This window comes from Mesitornis unicolor, unplaced genomic scaffold (assembly GCF_000695765.1).
Source record: "Mesitornis unicolor isolate BGI_N332 unplaced genomic scaffold, ASM69576v1 scaffold37783, whole genome shotgun sequence".
NCBI lineage: Eukaryota > Metazoa > Chordata > Aves > Mesitornithiformes > Mesitornithidae > Mesitornis > Mesitornis unicolor.
The window spans coordinates 614-22,610 of record NW_010176002.1 but is presented as its reverse complement, the minus strand read 5'-3'; the positions used below and the strand labels follow the sequence as shown (position 1 = coordinate 22,610).

The window sequence follows — 21,997 nt, the reverse complement described above, 5'->3', positions numbered from 1 at the left end:
AATAGTATGTAGCATGGACACTAAAGGATTCTTCATAATTATTAAGCAATGAGCTTAAAATGAACAAAAAAGTTTTTTAATATACAACACAATTAAATTTTAGAACTCTCTGCCACAGGATGTTGCAATTCTAAGAATAGAAATACTTTTTAAAAGGGATTATATAAATTCATGAAGTATACTTTCACTGATGGCTAGCAAATATGCAATGCTGCCTCTAGCTGAGGGTACATGTAACTCTTCATAGTATTGCCACATATACCGAAACTGTATTTTTTCATTGTCCCATTTCTTATTTTCTTGCCCTCTAAATCCAAACATTGCTGCAACTGAATGCTGAGCTGACTGGTTCTCCAGCCTGATAGAGTAGGTTTGCTTTGAATAGGAAAAATAAAATTATTGTTATGGGATTGCAACCTAGCTAAAAGAAGTCAGTGGGAGTTAAAAGAATGAAATTAGGCATTTGGCCTCTTGAGCCTGAAGAATTATTGGCTATCTTGTGTGAACTGCTATGGCATTGGCAGCTGCCAACAACGCAACTACAAAGCAGAAGTGCTCCACTTATCAATTTGAAGTGAATTGCATTCTGCAGTTTGAAACTGCTCATCTCAGTTCAGTGACTGTTCAGTAGATTAGCATTTTATGGATTAGCAACATATTTTGTATTAGCTGTTTTTAAAAAGTTTACTGTGCTCACGTAAAAAGACGCAGGTTAGTATCAGATTTTAATATTAAACTAAAAAACCCACAAAAACCCAGCACAACTCTTCCTAGTACAAAAATATGCCTTTGGCAGATACAGTTTAATTAGTCAAAGCTATTGTGGGATTATCACTATCACAAATCAGAAGTGAAAAGCATCAAAGCAAGCAATTAATCTACATAAACTAAGTACTTTCAAAAACACACATTAAGATTTACTCTACCTAATGACAAATTGTCTAACATGGCAACTGCTCAAAAAAGCTAGAACTAAATTTTATAATTTTACAGTATGCTTTAACAACCAAGAAAAATAGCTAGACTAGCATTGTTGTTAGTGCAAAAGCTAGCTTACAGGAGAAGTGAATGTATTTTAAATTTTCTCAGTTTAGTAAAACTAATACTTTCAGAACAGAAGATCACAATATCAAGATAATTCCCCCCCACGCTAATAAGGACAACAGAAATACACTATTGCAATGGAAGAATAAAACAAACTGCATAGTCAAGCCATCTAGATGTTTTGCCAGATGTTAACTGACAACCATTTATTTAGTTACTGAAACATATACTAATGTTCAGGTTCTACCTGTAATGTATGCTTGCTATTGCAGCTTGATTTTCAGTGTCGAAAAAAAATATAACCAGTGCATTGCAAACTGGCCTTACTACTGAGCAAGACTGACAGAGATGGATCCCAGAACACAGCTCGCCAGACAAGAGAGATAAGATGTTTATTACCAAGCTACCAGAACACACTTGCCTCAAAATCATTGCTTAACTCAGTATACTTATTTTAACAAATGTTTACTTAACTAAATAAACGGTTGGTGAATAAAATTTAAGTGTACTTACCTGTTGTTGTATGTGAAGCTTGTCTTCTGCCAGCAGTTTGATTTTCGACCTTTCTAGCTCAACCTGGTGTACACATTCTTCTCTGGTTCGCCGCACAGAATCCTGTAGTTCCTGCAGATTTCGTTCATGCTGCAGTTGCAACTCTTTCTTTACTCTCTGAAGCTTAAAAGTGAGACAGATTTTTATTAACCCACAGGTGCAAGATCTTTATTTTAAGATTCTTTCTTACAAATGTTACTTGTATTCATGACAGAAACGACTGTTCTTTTTAAGAAGCGAAACAATAGAAATTCCATTGTTACCTATGTTTGCTGTATACTCTCTAACTTGCTTTCAGGTTAACTAATGACCTGCAAACTAATATATTTGGGTTACAAACATATTTGTGCTTGAGTATTGTAAAAATGGAGCCATCTGTGTATCTACTGTATTTTCTGCATGGGATTGCTAAAGGCAAATTTGGTACTCACCTTTCTACTACAAACTAAGAGGTTAAATACACCCCTTCACTGCAGAAATGGTGAAGTCACAGATAGAGCCAAGATGCTGTAAGATCAGTAAGACTGCAATCTTCAAACTGAGCATATTGAGAGAATTTCTCATTCAGCTAAATAGGAAAACAGTCTTTAGCATGTCTGAACTTTCTAGAAAGACATTACTGACCCAGATAACTGCTACCTGAATAGAAACCTCTCCAAGTGGCCCATTTCTAAAATTGTGTAATTGCTAAATTAACTCCACATAATTTTGTCTAAATGCTTTTGGAATCCACTGATCTTCGTTATCTCCAAACCTTCAGGTCAGAATCTCACTAAATTTACAGCAAGTTTTGAGACAAACATATACAAGATTAAAAATAAATACTTCTACTCAGACTGAAATGCACTCAGACAAACCTAATCAGCATATTTTTGCATAGAAGTTAAAGGTAAAGTCAGACACTATTTAGAGCACAAACTGCATCTTGAGGGATATAGAGAGACTGAATACAGAACAGGACACAGGCTCAGCCAGCCAGTGCCTGTGTTAGGAGCTTTCTTAACTTTGTTCACAAGCACAGGAGGGACTGATACGATAAAAAAGATTAATCTAAGCTACAGGAGGAAAGAGAGTTTGTTGAACTGCTAAATCACCACAGCAGTTTATCTATGTAATTGTGAGCTTGTTCTGAAGTACAAAAATAGGCAGTTTATTTTCTTTCTTTGTTTCTCTTTTCACATGACTAGCTTCCCTGAGGACTTGCACCCCATTTCCTCATTGTGTGGTTGTTCAGTGGAATCTAGAGACAATGGTAGCTACTATTTTCTCCTGCATCTTCTTTGACCCTGTCACTATAAAAAAAATGAAATAGGAACTGTATGAAATTGCTGGATAACAAAACCTGGACAATTACAATTTCTCCCAGCTCTCCTTGTCACCTGCTCCTATTTCAATGGTTAATCTAGCAGTTACCATTTGAAGTAAGGCACTCTTGTACACAGGTACAATGTTCACCTGACATTACTAAACATAAAATTGAGATAGGCTAATGTTTATAAACTTCTCTACTGACACTCTAATTCTATTAAGAATAGAAAATTTAGAGTTCTATCATTCTAGAAACCCATTTAAAAGTTTATTGAACTTCCATTTCAGTAAAAAAGTGTAGTTGTTACAAAATCTTACTTAAAGTATCAGTGGTCCTCTCTATCACTATGAATGCATTTATTTCAGTTCTTATACTCAGGTCACAAACCGTCTACACGAAAATGCCACAAGCCTTATAGAAATACCACATGCAATTGCACTGTTTAAAATGACCCAAACATTTTTTACCTCTGATTCAGCACTAAAAAGCTGTCGCTCTCGCTTATCTAGATCTCTCAGTGTCTGCTGAAGTTGTTCCTCCAAAACAGTATATTCTGCTACCTAAAAAAAAAAAAAAAGGCTTTTTTTTCTTTGCAATAAAAATTTTTTGTAAGGTGAAGAATTTACTCTATGATCTAAAATATTGACAACTTTTGTTTGAAAATTTACACCAGAAACAAATCTCCAGCTCTTAATGAGAAAGAAAGGTTTTCCATCATGATTTCCTAATACAATAAAGGTTTACAAGTTACCATGCACAGTTGAGCTGTAGAAGTGTTTGACCGTGCAAGTCAAAGACAACTAAAGTTAAAGTCCTCCAAAGAGAACAAGGTGATCAAGAGGATTTCTAACAAGTACTCTACGATTGAGGGCTACTATTAATTTTTCACATTGTTATAGACCACATGCATGCATACCAGTAGGTGTGAAGACTAATCACAGACCTTTTTATGTTACAGTTACAAAACAGCTTGTCAAATTTTATAGGGATATGAGATTTATAATGAGACTTTCTGCAAGTATGAGTTTCCTTACCTTTTTCTTCACTAATGCTTCTCTTTCTCTATCTCTTTTCTTCCATTCTTCTGCAAGTGCTTGCATATGGGCCATTTCCTTCTTTTTAAGCTTTTAAAAGCAAAAAAGGAACAAAAACACCGAACTAGAAAAACAAATCAAAATTGTTGGAAGTGCAACTTTAAAGGGCTGAGTACTAGCAGAGTTGAGCCTTGAAGAAAAATAATTAATAACTAAGTTTAATACACTAACTTATATAACCCAAGGTATAACTCTGATAGTGAAAGGTATTAGCCTTAAGTACAAAATGCAAAGCAAGCTTAAGTTTGAAAAAAAAATCCTAATAAATAGACACTAGATACTCAGTATCTTTTTAAAAGAAGTATGTGACTAAGAACACCTAGAATGACTTCAAGATTAGAAACAAAGCAATGGATTTTGACCAAGAATAAAGAAATGCAATGTTAATATTTAATGCCAATAGTTTGAATCTTCAGTGTCTACCGTACTTCATAAGCCATAAAGGGAAATTATGAAGGGAGTATTTTGTATTTCACTGCCTAGCACCTACTTCAGTCAGTTAACAGAAAGGAATCAACCTTCGTCCTTGAAAGTATGGGAGGTATTTGTGTACATCTCAAGTTTTAATATTCTATATGAGCAAAATCTAGTTCTTATTTGAAACAGTAGCAAAGTTTAAGAAAAATGCAGCTAATAATCCTCTCACCAATTCTGCTAAAGCTTCCTTGGCAGTCATGCAGTTTAGGAAATAAACAGAAAGAGCAAACACCTGATTTTCAAAAATGTCCTCTTGCATTTCCTTCCACATTTCTAACTCCAATGCTACCTTGTATTCAAGAGTTTCTCGAGGTTCTGGATGGTTTTCTGGGGTGCAACGGGGCTGAGAGAGAGGGACATGATGCTGCTGACCAGCACCTACACACTGAAATAATGACAATGGGTTTTTAACTGCAAACCAAATTTTTCAAAGAATTGTTCAAGGGAAAAAGGTAAGATTTATGTAATATTTACTTGAGAAGAATCTGACACCAGAACTTCTTGTATTTTCACAAGCCCATAGTCTTCCAAAGTGATAGCATACGAAAGCTCTGCTATCCTGCTGCCTGACCTATAAACAGCATTAGAATGTTACTTTAATGAAAACTGTCTTAAGAACACAGAAAGAGAATGGTAAAACAGCATGCAAAACAGTAAAGTTGAAGTGCTAAAAAGTTCTGTGTAAGTTCAGACTCTAAACAGTTGCCTACATGTGAGCCCAAACTAGTTATACACAGTATAGTAAGTCACTTAGCATATCATGTGTGATAGGCCATTCTTAGATTACCAGAAATGACATTTCTGGAAGCTTCTGCACAGAAAACTGACAACATTAAATCCCCTTATAGCTTGAATATCTATCTGCTCTTTTACAGTGAAGAAATGTTTAAGCAATAGATATTTTAATAAACAAATTCGAAATTTGTTGCAGTTTCTGCTTAAGTAGAACAGTTTTTCTCTGGCTGTCTGATCTTGAATCATAAAAACTATAGTAAACATAGGTAGTTTTCTGCACAGAAAGGCATCAAGAGAAGGAATATGCACAAATCATGTAACTGAAAGTTATCACTAGTCTAACATGAAAGTACACTGCAGTAGACTGGTAGACAAGTAGATCTGTACCTAGTCAGAAACAAACTATCATTTCAGTTATAACTACAAAATGACTAAGGGCAATTACACAATCACTTGAAGCCTGGAAGCTGCAGAATTAAATATCAATCAATTTGCAACAAAAGGCTGCAGGAATTAATCATGGCTGTAGTTTTCACAGAAATCCTCTTTCAACAAATACAAAAAGAAAACACCAAAATATTTTTTTAAAGGTGAAATCTTCTACACAGTTATTTGCAAGAGAAAAAAAAACCCAACAAAACAAAACTAAGACATTTGTTCTTCACATCAGTTAACATAAATGAATGCATTAAAAGTTTTACAACTTTCTATCAGTCACTGACTAAGAAAGAAAATCAGATTCAAGGTGGAGGACCTCAGAAATCTAAGCAATTAAGTCGGTTTAACATATCAGTGTAAAAAGAACATTACACCTACAAGAGCAAAGCTAGAAAGCTAACAGCACAGCAAAATGCAGAGAACTGATTACATTTTGAGAACGCCATCTAGTGGTGAAGTGTAGTGCACAAGCCAGGTTTCATTTTAACAAACTTACTACTGGTGAAAGTGTGAATCTTAATGTACAGTGAGGTCATAAAGTAACTCTTCACAAAATCGGGCCATGCTGGCTTTCACACTAAAAAGCTTAAAGTCAGAGATCAATTTTCTATCGATCTGGGATGAGGGAGGATATCAGTAACCTTAAATTTCCTGTGTGTCAAATATAGCATGTTTTAATTATCTGTAGGATTAGATGTTTAAAACCAGTCTTAGTATTAATAGCAATTATGTTTATTTCTAAAGGCATAATTAAGCTTCATTACCACACAGAAAAATATGAGGATCTAGACACTGATCTCTAGCACAGTTAATATCAGCAAGGACACAGGACAGAAGTGACTGTAAATTAAGTTTCTTTATATACATGAAAAAGAATGTCATTCCTCTGTGTAAATGAACATTATCTTCAGCCAGAATATTAACAAATCACACTGCTTCTTTTGATGTACAGAAGCTCAAACTGCTGCTACTATCATATAGGGTATAATCCTGAAACAAAACCTCTCTAACTCTAAAGAGGTATGTGTTCTCCTAACTTTCACTGAAGTCAGTTCCATCTAAATATCAGCAGCTTTTTGTAATTTTTAAAGTAACTTACTCAGGAAAGTGCCTCAAAAACATTTTTTCCATTTCTTTAATCCATCTGTGAAGCTTACACGAGATCACGATTATACAAAGGTTTATTACAATGACGCTGGTAGTGGTGTGGGATTGCACAATATGCCTGTGGCAATTTAACTTTCCATCTCCTGGATGCCTTTTCCCACCTCCGTATAGCAGCACTCTGCAGCCTGTTAACTTATTCAAAAAGGTAACCAGGAGGAGCTCGCCTTTTTTCAGGGAAATACTAATGAAACAATTCATAAAACTTGCTATAGAGTAATTTTTTAAAAAAGTTTTACCCTTGTGCTGCTGTGACGCTGACGGTTTCGTTACAAGTCTGCCGCCAGCATTGTTCACCATTACCACCCAAGAATCGCGTTTTTTCTGAAGCCAGAACATTTGAAAGCTGAAGCCTCGCCACCCCTAGAAATAAGTCTTTAGCTGTTTTATCCTTGTGCCACAATTCAACCAGCAGAGGTAATCTGAAACAGTGAAGTGATTTTAGTGTCGGACATCAACACAAAAGAGGAAGCATTCCTATTCATTTGGGAAGAGAACCTCATGTTCTAAAAGTCACTTCTCAAATCAGTGATGGTCACGATTTTCAAACAATGAAATGGGTTTACTGCCTCTGATACACAGAGGAATGAGACTGACTGACTTTGTATCACTAATTCACTCTAGTCAGATTATCATTCTTTTCTCCAGTTATTAGAAAGAACAATGCTGTCGTGAAAGTGATTGATTAAATCTTAACAGACCTACATAATCTTCATTTATAAATACCTATAAATAAATTTCAGTCACTGGCACTCACAGAATACATCTCTTCCACCTCTTCTTTCAAAATACCACTATTATGATGATTCTTTAGGCCACATCTAAACAGTTATCAAAAACTGGTGGTACTACCATACTACCCCTAACACTGTATGCAGCTTCCTAAGTACTTGCTGTATTTTTTAAGATATCGGACTGCCATGGTGTATTAGGTCAGTTTTTAATTTTCTCTTTATTTTATTTGAAGCAATGCTTTGTTAAAACTATGCTACCAACCTTTAATTTAACAATTTACAGTAACAGCACTTGCTTCTGTAAGTAATGATCTCTGCATAAGTACTCAAGATATAAAAGCAAGAATTTTAGAGTCCTTGTTTTTAAATGCAAGTAATAGAGAAACTAGAAGAGTAGCGTTTTAAATATTCATTGGTATTATCACTTGGATTCTTTACTAAATTCTCAAACTGATGATCTTAACTAAAAAAAATCTGGACTTGGGACTGCAATTACAATGGAAAAAAAAAGGTGTAATTAAGACAAAGAATACAAGTAATCACCTGAAGAATGTATCTTGAAGCTGATGAGGCATAGTTGCAAAGTCAAATGTACAGTAAGACTGTGGAAGAAAGACTTCCATGTTCTTTCTAACTTCTACAGGTGGGCTTGTCATAATAGGTGCTGCACTGCCAAAAAATGGATACGAGTACCTAGTAAAAACAGTAAAAAAATAATCAAATAACAATTTAATATATAGATTTTTCTTATACCTACTGCAACAAGAAAACCAGCTTAGCTATCTGTTACTGAAGCATGACTTCTATTAAAGTTAGCAAAATTTACACAAATACATCCAACAATAGAATTTAGTTCTCAAATATTCATGTTTTCATTTATTTCAGTGCTGATAAAGTTTTACTTATATTTGCTGTTATTTTGACAAAAAAGCTTTAATAACCTGTATGTTCACAAGCATATGAACTAACCTTTTATTAGATTTCTGCAATTATATAAAATGAAGAGAGAAATAGAAGGAATATTTTTTTCAGATGTAGATTGCCACTTGAAAACATAACTATATTTACAACCAAGACTGGTCTAACATGCAATAATTGATAACTAAGTATACATATATGCAGTCTCAGTATAACTTGACATTTTCAATCACATTTGAAAAACAATCTAGTTTTTAATTCCCAGTTTATTTCACTAAAAGGAAAATCAAATAATTTTACCAATATGATTTACAATGTGACGTGAAACTACTCTACTGGCACAATTCAGTGTATAGTAAACTACAACAATGCAGAAGTCAGGAAGCTCTTGAACTTCACTGTGCTCAGACTGATGATGCCAGCTGTTAGCTAAGCTCCTAATAAGAAAAAAAAAGCTATACCAAATGCTCCATCAAATGCTGCCACTTATAAAATTCCATATTTAAACTGCCTGTGCAAAACTGTTTAAAGAACATGTTTAGACTTGAATGAAATAATGCTACCCATATAGAGTGAAAATGTAATTTTTTTACCCTGCGACTTTTCTTAGCATTTGTGTTTAGACGTTTCTCCTCTTCAGGTTCTTGTCATATTCATCACTAGCTGTAAAAACTGAAGTGCATGAAACAGCAAAACCTATTTGTTGCCACAGTTCTGAAGAAAATTCATTTTTGGAATGTTATGTGAAAAAAAATTATATAAAAAGCTTTTTTATTACAATATAACATTCACTGTACACTGTTTTCCACATAGTTTTATAATATAGCCTATACAGAAAACCATTAATGATGCAATCTGTATTAACTGTGTTTTGAAATATTCTCCAACCCTACCTTTTCACACTAGTTCAAACAAAACAAATTCCAAGAATCATTCACACAAATAAGACTTCCCAGTGACCAGTTAAAACTGTATTGAAACAAACTGTCAGAAAAACAAATCCAAAACAAATGCTTATACACCTACATAGCCACAAATAGTTAGCACTTTCAAACTGAACCATCATTTAAAGATATGCTTCACTGTGTGCACCAAAAGGGCCTTAATAGAAACTAGAAGGCAAACTGTAAAAACTGCTATGAATCACTGAATTCATATATGCTATCAACAGCTAATATTCCACAAGTAGGTTTTTTGTTTGTTTGTTTTTTAAACAAAATCATCACTGTACCTACAAACTCTTGTTTCTAAACTCTAAGGAAAAGCTAGAAAACAAACAAGTTTGGGGTTTTTTTTGCAAGTTTCTCTGTTCACTGGCAGTGCTAAAAAACCAACCAAACCCAACTTGCATACAGATACTGGTTTCAATGCCCTTACTTTTAATCAGTCCTTCACATTTTAGTTCTTGTTCCTCCAACTTGGTACTCACCTTCCAGTTAACATCTGCTTATGCTCCAAAAGTACTCCCATACTTTTCTTTCATGTTGGCATCAGTAACACATTAATCTCTACACAATTGTTCTTAACTAGCAATGGTAGTTTTATACTTCTGCTACAGGCACAAAACTCATGCGTCCAAAAGCTTATCTTTTTGTTAACGCCACAAATGAATGCAACTAAAGATGTTGCTCCTCCCTACTAAGCTTTGCTTCTTGTATTCAAGGACTATCAAAAAACCCGGTACTACCTCTCAGAATGATAATGCAGTTACTACACTGGTTCTTCACTTTCAGACTAGCGTGTGATTCCTTTAGATTCACTATCACACACAAACAAGGTGATCAGTCCCTTACTAAAACACTACAAGGAGTTTCTGGTGGAGACATGGAAGGCTACAGAAATCACTCCTTCAATCAGCTGCAAAGGCAGTCAGAAAGTAAGGAAACAAGTAATCCTCCTTTTCCTCTAAAGACAGAATGATGATCTGTATTTTCTGAGTTTAGATATTCAAGTGAGATTTAACAGAGATTACAGTTCAGGCAAAATGTTACATACTATCTTTAACACTGTAATTCTCAGAAGCTTAGTGAAGAGCCAGACGAACATCCTGAAGTACTTCACTACTGAAAATCATCTACATAAAAGGCATCAGGCAGCATACTGCCTGCAATCATTCAGTTTAAGAAGGCTTTGTATTGAAAACAAAGGTATTATTATCACCAAGAATAAGATCAACAAATATAAGTCATACCTTAAAATGCAATTTATTGGAAAACCAACTTCCAGACTACGTATACTTCGTAAGTCTACTGAAAAACAGAAGTGGTGAGAGGCTGCAGGAATTACAATTTTCTGTGTTGATGCAGGCTCAGAAGAACTGGATGCACCCACAGGGTTGGGTTGAGATGCAGCTACCAGACCATTATGAGCTGAAAATACAGAAGAGAATTTGTGTGCATTTTTTATAATTTGTTCTGCCCAAAATAACACAATATTAAAGATAGGTCTCACTTTTTTAATGCAAGTACAGATAGGATATTTCCCCACGAGATTTAAATTCCTTCTAATGTAAGTTAGTACTATGAAAAATAGCCTATAATATAGCAAGTTACTGCTTCCGAAGAAAAAAACCATCAAAACCCTCAAAATACTTTAAATCTTATAAGGTTCTGTAATCTTTTCCCTCTTTTTAATCTTTAAAGCTATATCAGTTTATTTCACTTACAAAAAGTTTAGACTAAGATAAAAGATACTAAATTCTTCAGAGGGATGCTACAAGACTTCAGTGTCAACAGTTTACATAATTATTCCTAGCCAAATTGAGGGCATGTAAGGTGGGGTTACAAAAAAAAAAGAAATCATTTGTAGTAACTTAGTTTGCTTTGAATTAACTAACATTTTTAGTTTGGGACTGAAAAAGACAAAGGATCAGGTCAATCACAGTGCTCTTGTAAGGAAGCATCATCTATTGGTCCCAAGCTGAAGTTTTAACTATTGAAATAAACTAAAATCTCTAGCTAGGTCTGCAATGCACATCTACTTATGACCTTTCATCAGAACCCACCTACTGTGACATCCATTTTATACTTTATGAAGCAGAAGCAAGTCCCTGTTCAACTGCATCCACGCTTCCCAAGTCCTTACACAGGGACCCAATACTGCCTTCAAAGAGTAACAGGTTGAACTACAGGTTTTACAGACAGGGTTTCCAAAAGGCATCCTCAAAAAATGTTTAAGATAGTAAAGCAGAGAAAGAAGCAAAGAAACTGTCAGTGAATAACTCAACCACCTTTTGTAAGTGCTAGTTGTTCAGAAACTCTTTCTTCATAATTACCTAAAATGTTTCAATTTTTGTAATTTCTAAAGAAATATATCCTTGCTAGCACTATTTTCTTCCTGCTTGTTTGTTTTATTTACACTAGCACTAACAATAAAGAAGAATTAAATACTTCATCATCAGCCCACCATAAGATGGAAAGAACTTTCAGTTATTCAGGTAAAATGTCACTAGATTTCTTCATGCAATGAAGTGTCTGAATAGAAATTGAAGGCTGTCTCAGACAAGAGAACATAAATTTGCATACAGCCTACTATTAAAATTAAATTATTTGCTACATATTACAATTTCAATGTACTAAATTAAATAAGTTTTTCATTACTGGAGTTTTGCAGATCTGACAATAGAGGTAATTCTGCTCTGCTTTGTGATCTGAAAACTGGAAGATCTTCAGTATACTGTTTGTTAACCTCTTGGGAAGATTCAGCTACCAGACCTAAAACATAAACGTGAAAATGACATATTTTACATTTTGCCAAAACAGAGAGTTATAAAATTATTACTATTAATAAAAAAACAACCCAGTATTTCCTAACCACAGATTCAAACTAGTTGCTGGGTTGACAATACCTCTTGATACATTCCATATAAAGAACTTAATCCTTGCTTAGATAAGATCAGTTAGGATTAAAAGAAAATCTGGCTGAATTAGTAGGCAAATCCTGAGAACACATTCAAGGACATAGATGTTCTGCTACAGAACTGTGTGTCTTTAGGACCAATCTCAAAAGAACAGTAATTCATATATCACTAAAAAAATTATTTATAAATATTTTTTAAGAAGATGCACGTTCAGTAATGTTCAGCAAAATAACATTCTTCTGAGTTCTGCTTTATTGTTACAGTATTCCTCTCTCATCTCTGCTCATCTTCAACTTCTTTCTAACCCAGTCCTCACATCAAAAACAAAACAAGGGAAGTCTTAGAAGGTTATGTGGGCTACCAAGACCCTACAAAAGGATAATGTATATACAAACAAAAAACCCACTTGCTTGGTTTTGTCCAGTATGAAAATTTGTTTTCAGTTTATTATCCACTTAGTAAATTCCTTAGAAATATTAAAGATCCCATATTTCCCCTGCCTTTCTATTTGATATTGTGACCATTAGAACATTTAATCTCCTCACTGAGGAAGCCAGTTTCTTCATGGGTATCATACTGAGCCTTCCCATTGTCAAATTCAGGAAGTTTCAAACACTTCTGGTGTTATTTTTCAAGCTGATGACCATCCACATCACTTATAATCTATGTACCATCAAATCTCTAATCTGGTTCTTTGAAGTATTTTCAACAACCACTATGTTCATTTATCCTCCTCCTAGCATTTGTTTTACATAAAACTCTCTCCTTGCTATAAGCAGAGAAATCTTCAACTAGATTAGGTTGCTCAGAGCTCCATTCAGTCTGGCCTTGAATGTTTCCAGGGATAGGGCATCTACCACCTCTCTGGACGTGCCTGAAATTTATCACCACAAATGAACAAGACACGATCCAAAACCACACTTGACAACTGAGGAAAAAGTTATATACCACCTACCTGTTTTCTTTAGTTTTGTGCCTTTTTCAAACTTAAGGCTTTCCACTTCACTTTCTGTTGCTTCATCTTCTGCAGAAGACTGGCCATCCTGAGACAGGATGTTCTGGGATCTCTGCTGCAGATTCTCTGTTTTTCCACTGCTAGGTGAGAGAACTTTCTCCTGTGGCTGTTTAGGTTCAGTTGGAGCATTTAAGGGAATCGAAGGCTGAATGAAGTGATATGATTTTCTTATTGATCGTGGCTTGCACTGAAAAACTGTCTACAACATTTCTATAGTTTGAGGTTATTTTTCTGACATAGAAAAGTGAGGCAAATAAGTTATTATTCATATGAAGTAACTTATTCTTTCAGGTTTGCTTTTACATACTTGTTGAATATGACTTACGAATACCATTTTTTTTTTAACATGAAACTGTGCAACAGTGTCTAAGTCAACAATAACCAGTAACCTGTACCTGAGCACTCAAGGTCTCCCTTTGCAGGATTACAGATACCCCAATAGTTGGAGTCATATCCAAAGGCAATTGTGGTAGTTCCTGTTTAGCTCTATTTGGTGGAACAAGGACAAATGCTTCTTCTATTGCCACAGGATGTTGATCTATCTCCACACCTCCTTTCTTCAGTAGTCCAGACAGGGGTATTTCAGTGCTTCCAAGAGACTGGTCTCCACAGCAAAGATGGATCTGTATACATAACAAAAGTGCTATAAAGCAACTGGCATGTGCATCCCCATTTGAATTCCTGTTCTCCCTCTGCTGAAGGTAGCATAAATACAACAAATTAAAAGATCATCCCTAGTTCAGTCCCTGTATGCTGAGAACAAGTGCTTTGAGCAGTATATGAAATTTCAGTATTGAGTAGGTAGGATTTGCGCAGTGCTAACACAGCAGCAGAACACTGCACTGCCCTTCTGAGGACCTGTCGTATCACCTGATCTAGAGGACAAATTCAATAGCTTGTGGCTAAACACAGCACAGATTCTTGCCCTTAATGCGTAAACACATAAAATGCATGACTGCAGGGTAAAGAAGAAACAAAAGTTACTTGAAAGCTCAGACTTTGTGCATATATTTAGACACTACTTAAATAGCAAGGATTTTTGCAATTAACTGTGTTCTTAATTTCTTGTAAGAATCATTATTCCTTTTTCAAAACTTGACTCAACTTTCTTCCTTCAGCCCAACACACTCTAAGGTGATTTATTTTTCTCAAACTCATATCAATGTGCTCTTTCACAACAAGTCACTTCTGTTTTAGTAGAGCAGAACACCAAATTCATAGACTAAAACATCAGTCCATATGTTTCTCCAAAAACTGTCATTAAGAAAAGTATTTAAAGTTGAGCAAAAACGTCTGAAGCAATATAGATTTAAACAGAAACATTCTTAAGCTAACCTGAATAACCAAAGTAATATAGTTTGTAGAAGTTTAAAAAGAAATTCAACAGGCCAGATCCAACACTTACAGTATAACTAACACCGTCTTATTTACCAGCTATGTTATTAGAAACCCTATACTACCCTCAACCAAAGAGTCTTTTGTTTTGTAATACATTAAGTATGAGCTAGAGGCATGTTTCCATAAACTTTTTCAATACTACCCAATATTTAGAGTCATGGAATAATTTAGGTCCCAGAGCTCAGAGCTCTTGAGAATGCCACATTAGCTCTTCGAGAATCTCATGTTTCAGCAACAGCTTTTATCACAATGTGTAAACCCAGCTTACTATACCAACCACATTAAAGAGACTGTGCTCTGTCTGACTTGGGAAACTTGCTGCTAGGGTTTTCCTCATATCAGCAAGAAAACCAACTTATATTTGAGCAAAAATACTGTAATACAATATAGTTTTGGAAAGAGAAATGCTATCCAGTTTCAGCTTGAACCATATTCTATTTCTTTTATTATCATTATTTATTTTCATTCACACTTAAGAAATGGCTTACCTGTAATTTTGACTGTGAACAAAAATAAACTTGAAGGATATCAGCTGTACTACGTATGCGAACTGAAGCTCTTTCTGGCTCAAAGTTTGGATTAATTAAATCAGTAAAAGGTTCATTTGTGACATCATTTCCCAGTAATGAGTAGTAGAAAAAAAACTCAGCCTGTTGCTCAGGAAGCTTCATAGTACTAGGAACTAACTAAAAAAGATGCACAAAAGAATAATGTATCTCTCTCATTAATGTACAGTTACAGTAATCCTTAAGCATTAGCTTGGAAATTAAAGAGCTTAAAGTGATCTTAGACTACCAAGTAGCTGACCTAAATCCTAGCTTGCACTACACACAAAATAAAAAATATTAACACTGAAACTGAATTTTAAGAATAAGTATCTTATTTTTCAAGCATACCAAAAACTTGCAAATTTACTCATTTTGAACTACTTTTAAGATATATCAGCACCAAGGGCTATAACTGACATTATTGAAAATATGATGTCAAGCGCTGCACAAATATTCAGAAATAAGCAGTGCCTCCACAAAATATTTATAGTGTAAATAAACAATGCAGATTAGATATTGAGTGATAGAGTAACTTATGTGATTGAATAAAAGACTAGAACAGCCAGAAACGGCTGCTTCGTTCTGTAGCCACTGCAACTGTGAGTTCAATGGCTAAAAAGGCACAAGCTACCCCAGAGTGATCATAGTAAATTTACTTCACAAGGCGCTATAATTATGACATGGAAAATTATTTTCTTTGAATAAAGATGACAAGACTTAGGAGAGTTTATCATACACTATGAGTTATAGATCAATTAAAATCATGCTGACTTGGAGTCATACTTATATGTTTAAATCAGACAAGGTGTTTTAGTGTGGTACAGTACAGCATAAATACAGCAGCTGACGTCTAAAGCTGAAATAATCACATTAGCACAGCACTTCATCCAAGCCAGTAAGTCATGCCTCTAGGCAACATATAAACTCTATTGTTCCATATATCTTATAGATCTGAAAGGTATTACATCTTGTTTGAATTTCAGCACATGGGTACCACACTGAAGACTGATACTACGCATACAGTGCTTTTCATACTACACTATAATACAGATCTATGCATTTCATAAAACTTTTAACTTGAAGTAAATGCAATTTTTGTGCTCTGAAAGAACTCTGATCTTTCATCTGTAACTTGACATGTAAGCATTGCATAAAGTTTTAAAATTCAAATTCAAATATATAAATTCAATATGGGACAAGGCTATTTATTGCAAGAAACTTACAAGACAATAAAAAAATCTTAAGTAGAAGTAAGGCATGGGTGGGTGAAAACACAAATATAGGATATTACTTCTTAAAACTACACATAGGAAGGAAACAAACCTGTTCCAACCGTGTGGCAAATGCAATGGTTACAGACAAGACAAAGTAGTCTCTGCAATGCTCTGCTGGTCCAATTTGATGATAGCCCTCTTCCTCATTTAAGACTGGTACAATACTTTTAGGGTCTAGTCCAGAAAGAAGGTCAAATGCTAAGAGAGAAGGAAAAAAAAGTAGGTATCTTGTGACCTTATTCATTGCTGCAGGAATCTTATATGTAAATGTAATTTTATGTTTAATTATTGTACATGTGGAAATAAAAATTACAAATAAAGAACTTGACACTTTGCTTCAAAGCATTTCAACACAAAAATTCACTAAGTATACTTATGTATAGCTATAAAACAATTCTGAAATTTATTCTGTACACAATCCTAGACAGAATGCTAGTGCATATTTTTATTTAATGTTACAGTGAGTAACATTACAGTGACTGGAACTTTATTTCATTAGGTTAGAGTCTACCATGCTGTTTCTGTATTTTATTCATCAAAGCAAATGAAAGACAGTAACAACATAAGATAATCTGTTCAACTGTTGAAAAAAGTATGTTGACTCATTCCACAGATCTCTGGAATGTTTCATTTGAAGATTTTTCATCTGAAGTCTTCAATGCATAAAACACTGTATTCTGGTTTACTAGTTTCTACTCTATAGTGTCAGTATTTCAGTACATTTCAAAGCACCTCGAGTTACACCAAACAGTAATAAAATGTTGGTGGTGTTATTAATAATAACGATGATAATTTTAAAAATTTAGTAATTGGTAGCAATAGTAATAATTCTGGTTGTGAACCAAAAGGCCCCATTTCAAACACTGGAAACTTTTGTCTGCTTAGGTCAATGAAGAAAGAAAAATATTTTAAAAAAAAGTATGAATCCTAAAAGGAAAACACCTCCTAGAACCACCTTTGTATTACCCAATGCTTGGAGTATCAACTTGAAACCTGCAAAATACTACATGTTTGTTTTCCCCATTGTCTAAATATGGTATTGACTAATATTGAGACAACAGAAGAAAGGGAAAAGCTGGCAAACTTGTTTGTTTAATTTAGTCCACAGAAAGCAGGAAGTGGAAGACAGCATTGTCTGAAGGCAAAACGGATTTATTGTATTTTCTGTCAGTTTCATGAGGGGTAGGATTGCTTGTGGGCAGAAAGATCACAAGGCAAGTGCAGATTAACTAAACAATTACGGTCATTCTTTGCCTCTTTCACTAACCTTACAGTATGCAAAATTCCCTGTGCTTTGTTGTGAACCTGAAAGGATGGAGTAAGCTAAGTGATTACACTGGAATTTCAATACTAGTTTAGCCATTTGTGCAATGCAGCTAAGAAGTTGAAGTCTGGGCCAGAAACTCTGTGAAACACTCACTGCCACTGACCACTTCATTTTTACAAAACCACAGCCACAGATCATGATAAGTAGACAGTAAATTCAGAACTAGAAAAAAGGTACCCTCAGGGCAAGAACACAAAGTACTGTAAGATAGTAGGTGAAAATCCACTAGTTGTTACAGAAGCTCAGTTTTTAGAAATTAAACGGATAGGTTTTTGGGTGGCTGATGAGAAGGCAGATAAATCTGCTTTTGTTTTTTAAATCAAGCTTATAAGGGACTTTTGTAGGGTTCGGGATTTTTTAACTATAAATTTGCATTTAAAAAACCCAGATACAAAAATGACTGAAAAGCACAGCACAAAGACATCTACTAGTATTAATATTTGAATTCTAATATATTTTTGACACGTTTCACTACTTACTTTTGAGAGGAACGTACAAGTGAATCCAGAAGTGCAATGAGTGCCAACAGTTAAAGTAGATGTTACCATAAAAACTTATCAATAGAACACGATTTACATACTGAATGATTTAGATTAGATGAAAACCCATCAGAAAAGAGAAACATTCTACCCAAGAAATGAAATATTGCACTGCTTTATAATTCCAAGCCCAAACCACTGAAGCTGCATTCTGTAAAGAAGCTCCATTTTTACTTCCTTATTATAGAACTTTCCAAAGCCCTGAAACATGAGTAACATTACATAGAAGTAAACTAGGAATCCCTGAAACCGAAAAAAAAAATGTTTTCACTGTGAGGGTGACATAACACTGGACAAGGCTGCCCGGAGCGGTTGTGGAGTCTCCTTCTCTGGAGACATTCAAGACCCTCCTGGACACGTTCCTGTGCAACCTAGTCTAGGTGATCCTGCTCTGGCAGGGGGGTTGGACTGGATGATCTTTCAAGGTCCCTTCCAACTTCTAATATTCTGTGATTCTGTGGTTCTGACTCTGATTTTAAAGATCAGTTGGTCTGCAACAAGGCTCACCTGAAAGTCACACAGTTGCCACAATAAATCATCCTTGTGATGTAAAGGATTTGCATTGGAAACGCTATGAAATTAAAATTCTCTTGAGACTTAATACATTTGCAGCAAGTGGTATGTTCATTTGGCACAGGAACATTTTTAACTCAAAGAGAGTTCTTACTATGTTACTTACCCTTCCATTCTCTACGGGGTGCCTCCTTTGCTTTAAAGTCATCCACTAGTGCTTTTGAATCAGTCTCCAACACAACACCTACTTGTATTTCAGATTTAAATTTAGTGTACTTGTTACTAAGCAGAGGATACCATTTTGGGGCCTAAATAATAAAAGATGAAAATGAAAACAAAAAGCATTTAAAAAACCCAGAAAAAATAAGTAGTGTTACAGAAAAAACATACTTGTTCTACCACTTGTACCTCAATCTACAGAAACACACCGTGGTTTCCCAAAAAATTCGTCTATCTTGTGTACACTATTATAACTGAAAGATTTTATAGAATGATTGCAGGAAGACTTGATGCATATACTCTTTTTCACTGATTTGTGCAGTAAAAAAGTTAGCAAGAAAAATATGTCATAAAACTTTAATTAGAAGATAAAATCTTCAAGTTCTCAACCTGAAGTGCACAGCAAGTTACATGGATTACAAATTTTAAAAAAGTATTATGTCAAAATAAGACTCTAAGGTCGTGTTAAGACAAATATCAAGTTAAGTTAAGTTAAGTTTTGATCAAGTACAACACAGAATTCATGCTTACTCTATGCTGTGTTAAGGGGCTAGAACTTCTGATCACCTAACACATCCTCCATAGATGCTCATTAAAAAAAAACACCTTAAAACTTGATTTAATGATGAAGACTCAATTAAATTGCTCAACATCAATAGCTTTGATAAATTTTTCTAGGCAATTAAATAATTGAATTGCTTACAAGTACTGCTTACAAGTGTCCCAGTTTGCACATTCAGAAGTGCAAGATGAGTGCAAAAGTATTTTCATTTGTTCATGTTCTTATATAAAGGTGTCTTTTCTCTAAAGAAAAAAAGTATGTAATCAACTAGGAGTCATACTCCAAAACAAGCTCAAAAGTTACGCCTGTGCCTTAATTAAAATTCTACTATATGTAACAGTACCGTTGCGTCAGAACATAATTTTTTATAGCTTTACACCCCATAACATACCTGTTTCTTTTCCTGCACAGCCCTTAAGTCAAGTACAATATATCCTATATTCTCTTTAGTTGAAGATAAAAGATCCAATGCAAAACACTGGAGTTTGATAGGTGTACGCTGCAGTCTGAAATAACAGTTGAAATGCAAAACATAAGAGTTAACACTGCAATTAGTTCACGAAAAATAATTCATAAGTTTTAAGCATACCAGTGATACAAAATTTATTTGTTACATAACTAGTTTTAGTGGGTCAAAAACTGAGTTTATATTGAATGTCTAAAAATTCATAATGAAGTGGATTAATTTTGTGAGAGAAGTGTTGCAAGACATTAGTGACAAACAAATCCAATCACGTCCACATACAAGAAATAAGCACTACACCTCACATGTAAATGGAATTTCACTTGTAAGTATATCTTAAAAATAGGACTTATGAAAGATTTTTGCACAAAGCATCTAACAGTACTTAGAGGCACAGATAAGCATAAAGTACATTCACGTGTTTTTCTCCTTTCAAACATGGAAACCCTATTTGATTTCTCAGCTTTTCTACTGGACATTTTCAAAAATACTCTACCATATGCTTTTTCAGGTTTGAAGTTAACTTAATTCTGTGTCACAGCATACATAAAAAGGCTTGAATCCAATGCTTGCACTATAGCATTATTAATTTGCTGTAAGGTCTTGCATTTTTTCAGTAGTGTGAAAATACATCCTCTAGAACTTTTAAAGATAATTTATCTTGCCACATACTATGTCTGTTTGTTGTGACACTACGGTAGATCAGTGTACAACTAAAAGACAATTTCTATAAAAGATCCATATGACAGCTAACATGAAGACTGTATTTCATTAGATGTAAATACAAGAAAATTAGGTTTTTATTTCCAAATTAGACTTAACTTTAGACTTAATGTTACCTGTGTTGATGAAGTGCTTTCCTATCAAGTTCCCAAGCCAATTCTGTAGCAAATTCTGGCTGATTGGTATGCTCTACGGGGTCAGTAGCCAACTGTTCACCATCAAACTTTGCTTCAACTACAAGCACGTGCTTGGGTCGTTTTGGAAAATAGCGTCCTATAAAAGAGCGTAATTACCATGCACCATTACTAAAAAAGAAGTGAGAGCTCAGATTTATGCCATAAACCAACTTTATAATAATATATTTCCTGTATCATCTTCTCTGTGCTTACCCAAACCTATGTTCTTCATATTAAAAAAAAAAAAGACTTCCCACTATGCAGAAGTAAGAAAGAAGAACATAACATGAAACAAACTATTTGTAAACCATCCAGAAATAGCAAGACATTAAGTAACAAAGAAAGAAGAGAAAGAAACTAGACAACTAGTATGATTTAATTTTTAAAAATCTATGAAGGAACAGATCAAGAGAACAGGTGACATACAGAATCTTTTGCCTCTACTGCAGATTTTACCACTGTCCCACATCAAAGCAGCAAAACTAATGAAAGCAGTGAAAGATGCTTTTCCAAGTACTTGTTATTTTTTAAAAAAATCATGACTAGATTAGGAGAGTGCCTAAAGCTGTACTGGATTTGTACTGGGTTCGGCATCATCCCATATTCTGATTAATAACTGAAATGACAAAATGAAACTGCACTTTTGAAATTTACATGTATCACAGTGTGGCAAGGGGCTACTTGCATGTCAGAACACAGGATCTTATTTTAAAGCTACCTTGGCAAACTGCATAAACGGACAGAGAGATAAGATTTACTTGACAAAGAGAAAGCATTCAGACAAAAAAAACCACCTAAACAAACAAAAAGAAATACCCCAAACCCCATAAATCTAGACTTGCACACAAATTACATCATAGCAAGTATAACCTGTAGAAATACAGAATGAAAAATTATTAGCTAGGTATTCAAGTCA

At 34.5% G+C, this 21,997-nt stretch overlaps 1 protein-coding gene across 1 annotated transcript; it reads right to left on the bottom strand.

The window, feature by feature from the left end:
- Positions 1-1,557: 1,557 nt before the first annotated feature.
- Positions 1,558-21,178, bottom strand: CEP120 (centrosomal protein 120kDa; the record flags this gene model as incomplete). The annotated part of the gene is made up of 16 exons (XM_010181626.1): positions 1,558-1,719; positions 3,373-3,465; positions 3,940-4,029; positions 4,709-4,861; positions 4,951-5,047; positions 7,053-7,235; positions 8,091-8,240; positions 10,657-10,834; positions 12,065-12,178; positions 13,280-13,484; positions 13,735-13,962; positions 15,226-15,423; positions 16,609-16,757; positions 19,105-19,246; positions 20,111-20,225; positions 21,022-21,178. Coding segments are annotated over 16 exons (2,414 nt in total), but the record flags the coding sequence as incomplete, so codon positions are not given.
- Between the last annotated feature and the right edge of the window lie 819 nt (positions 21,179-21,997).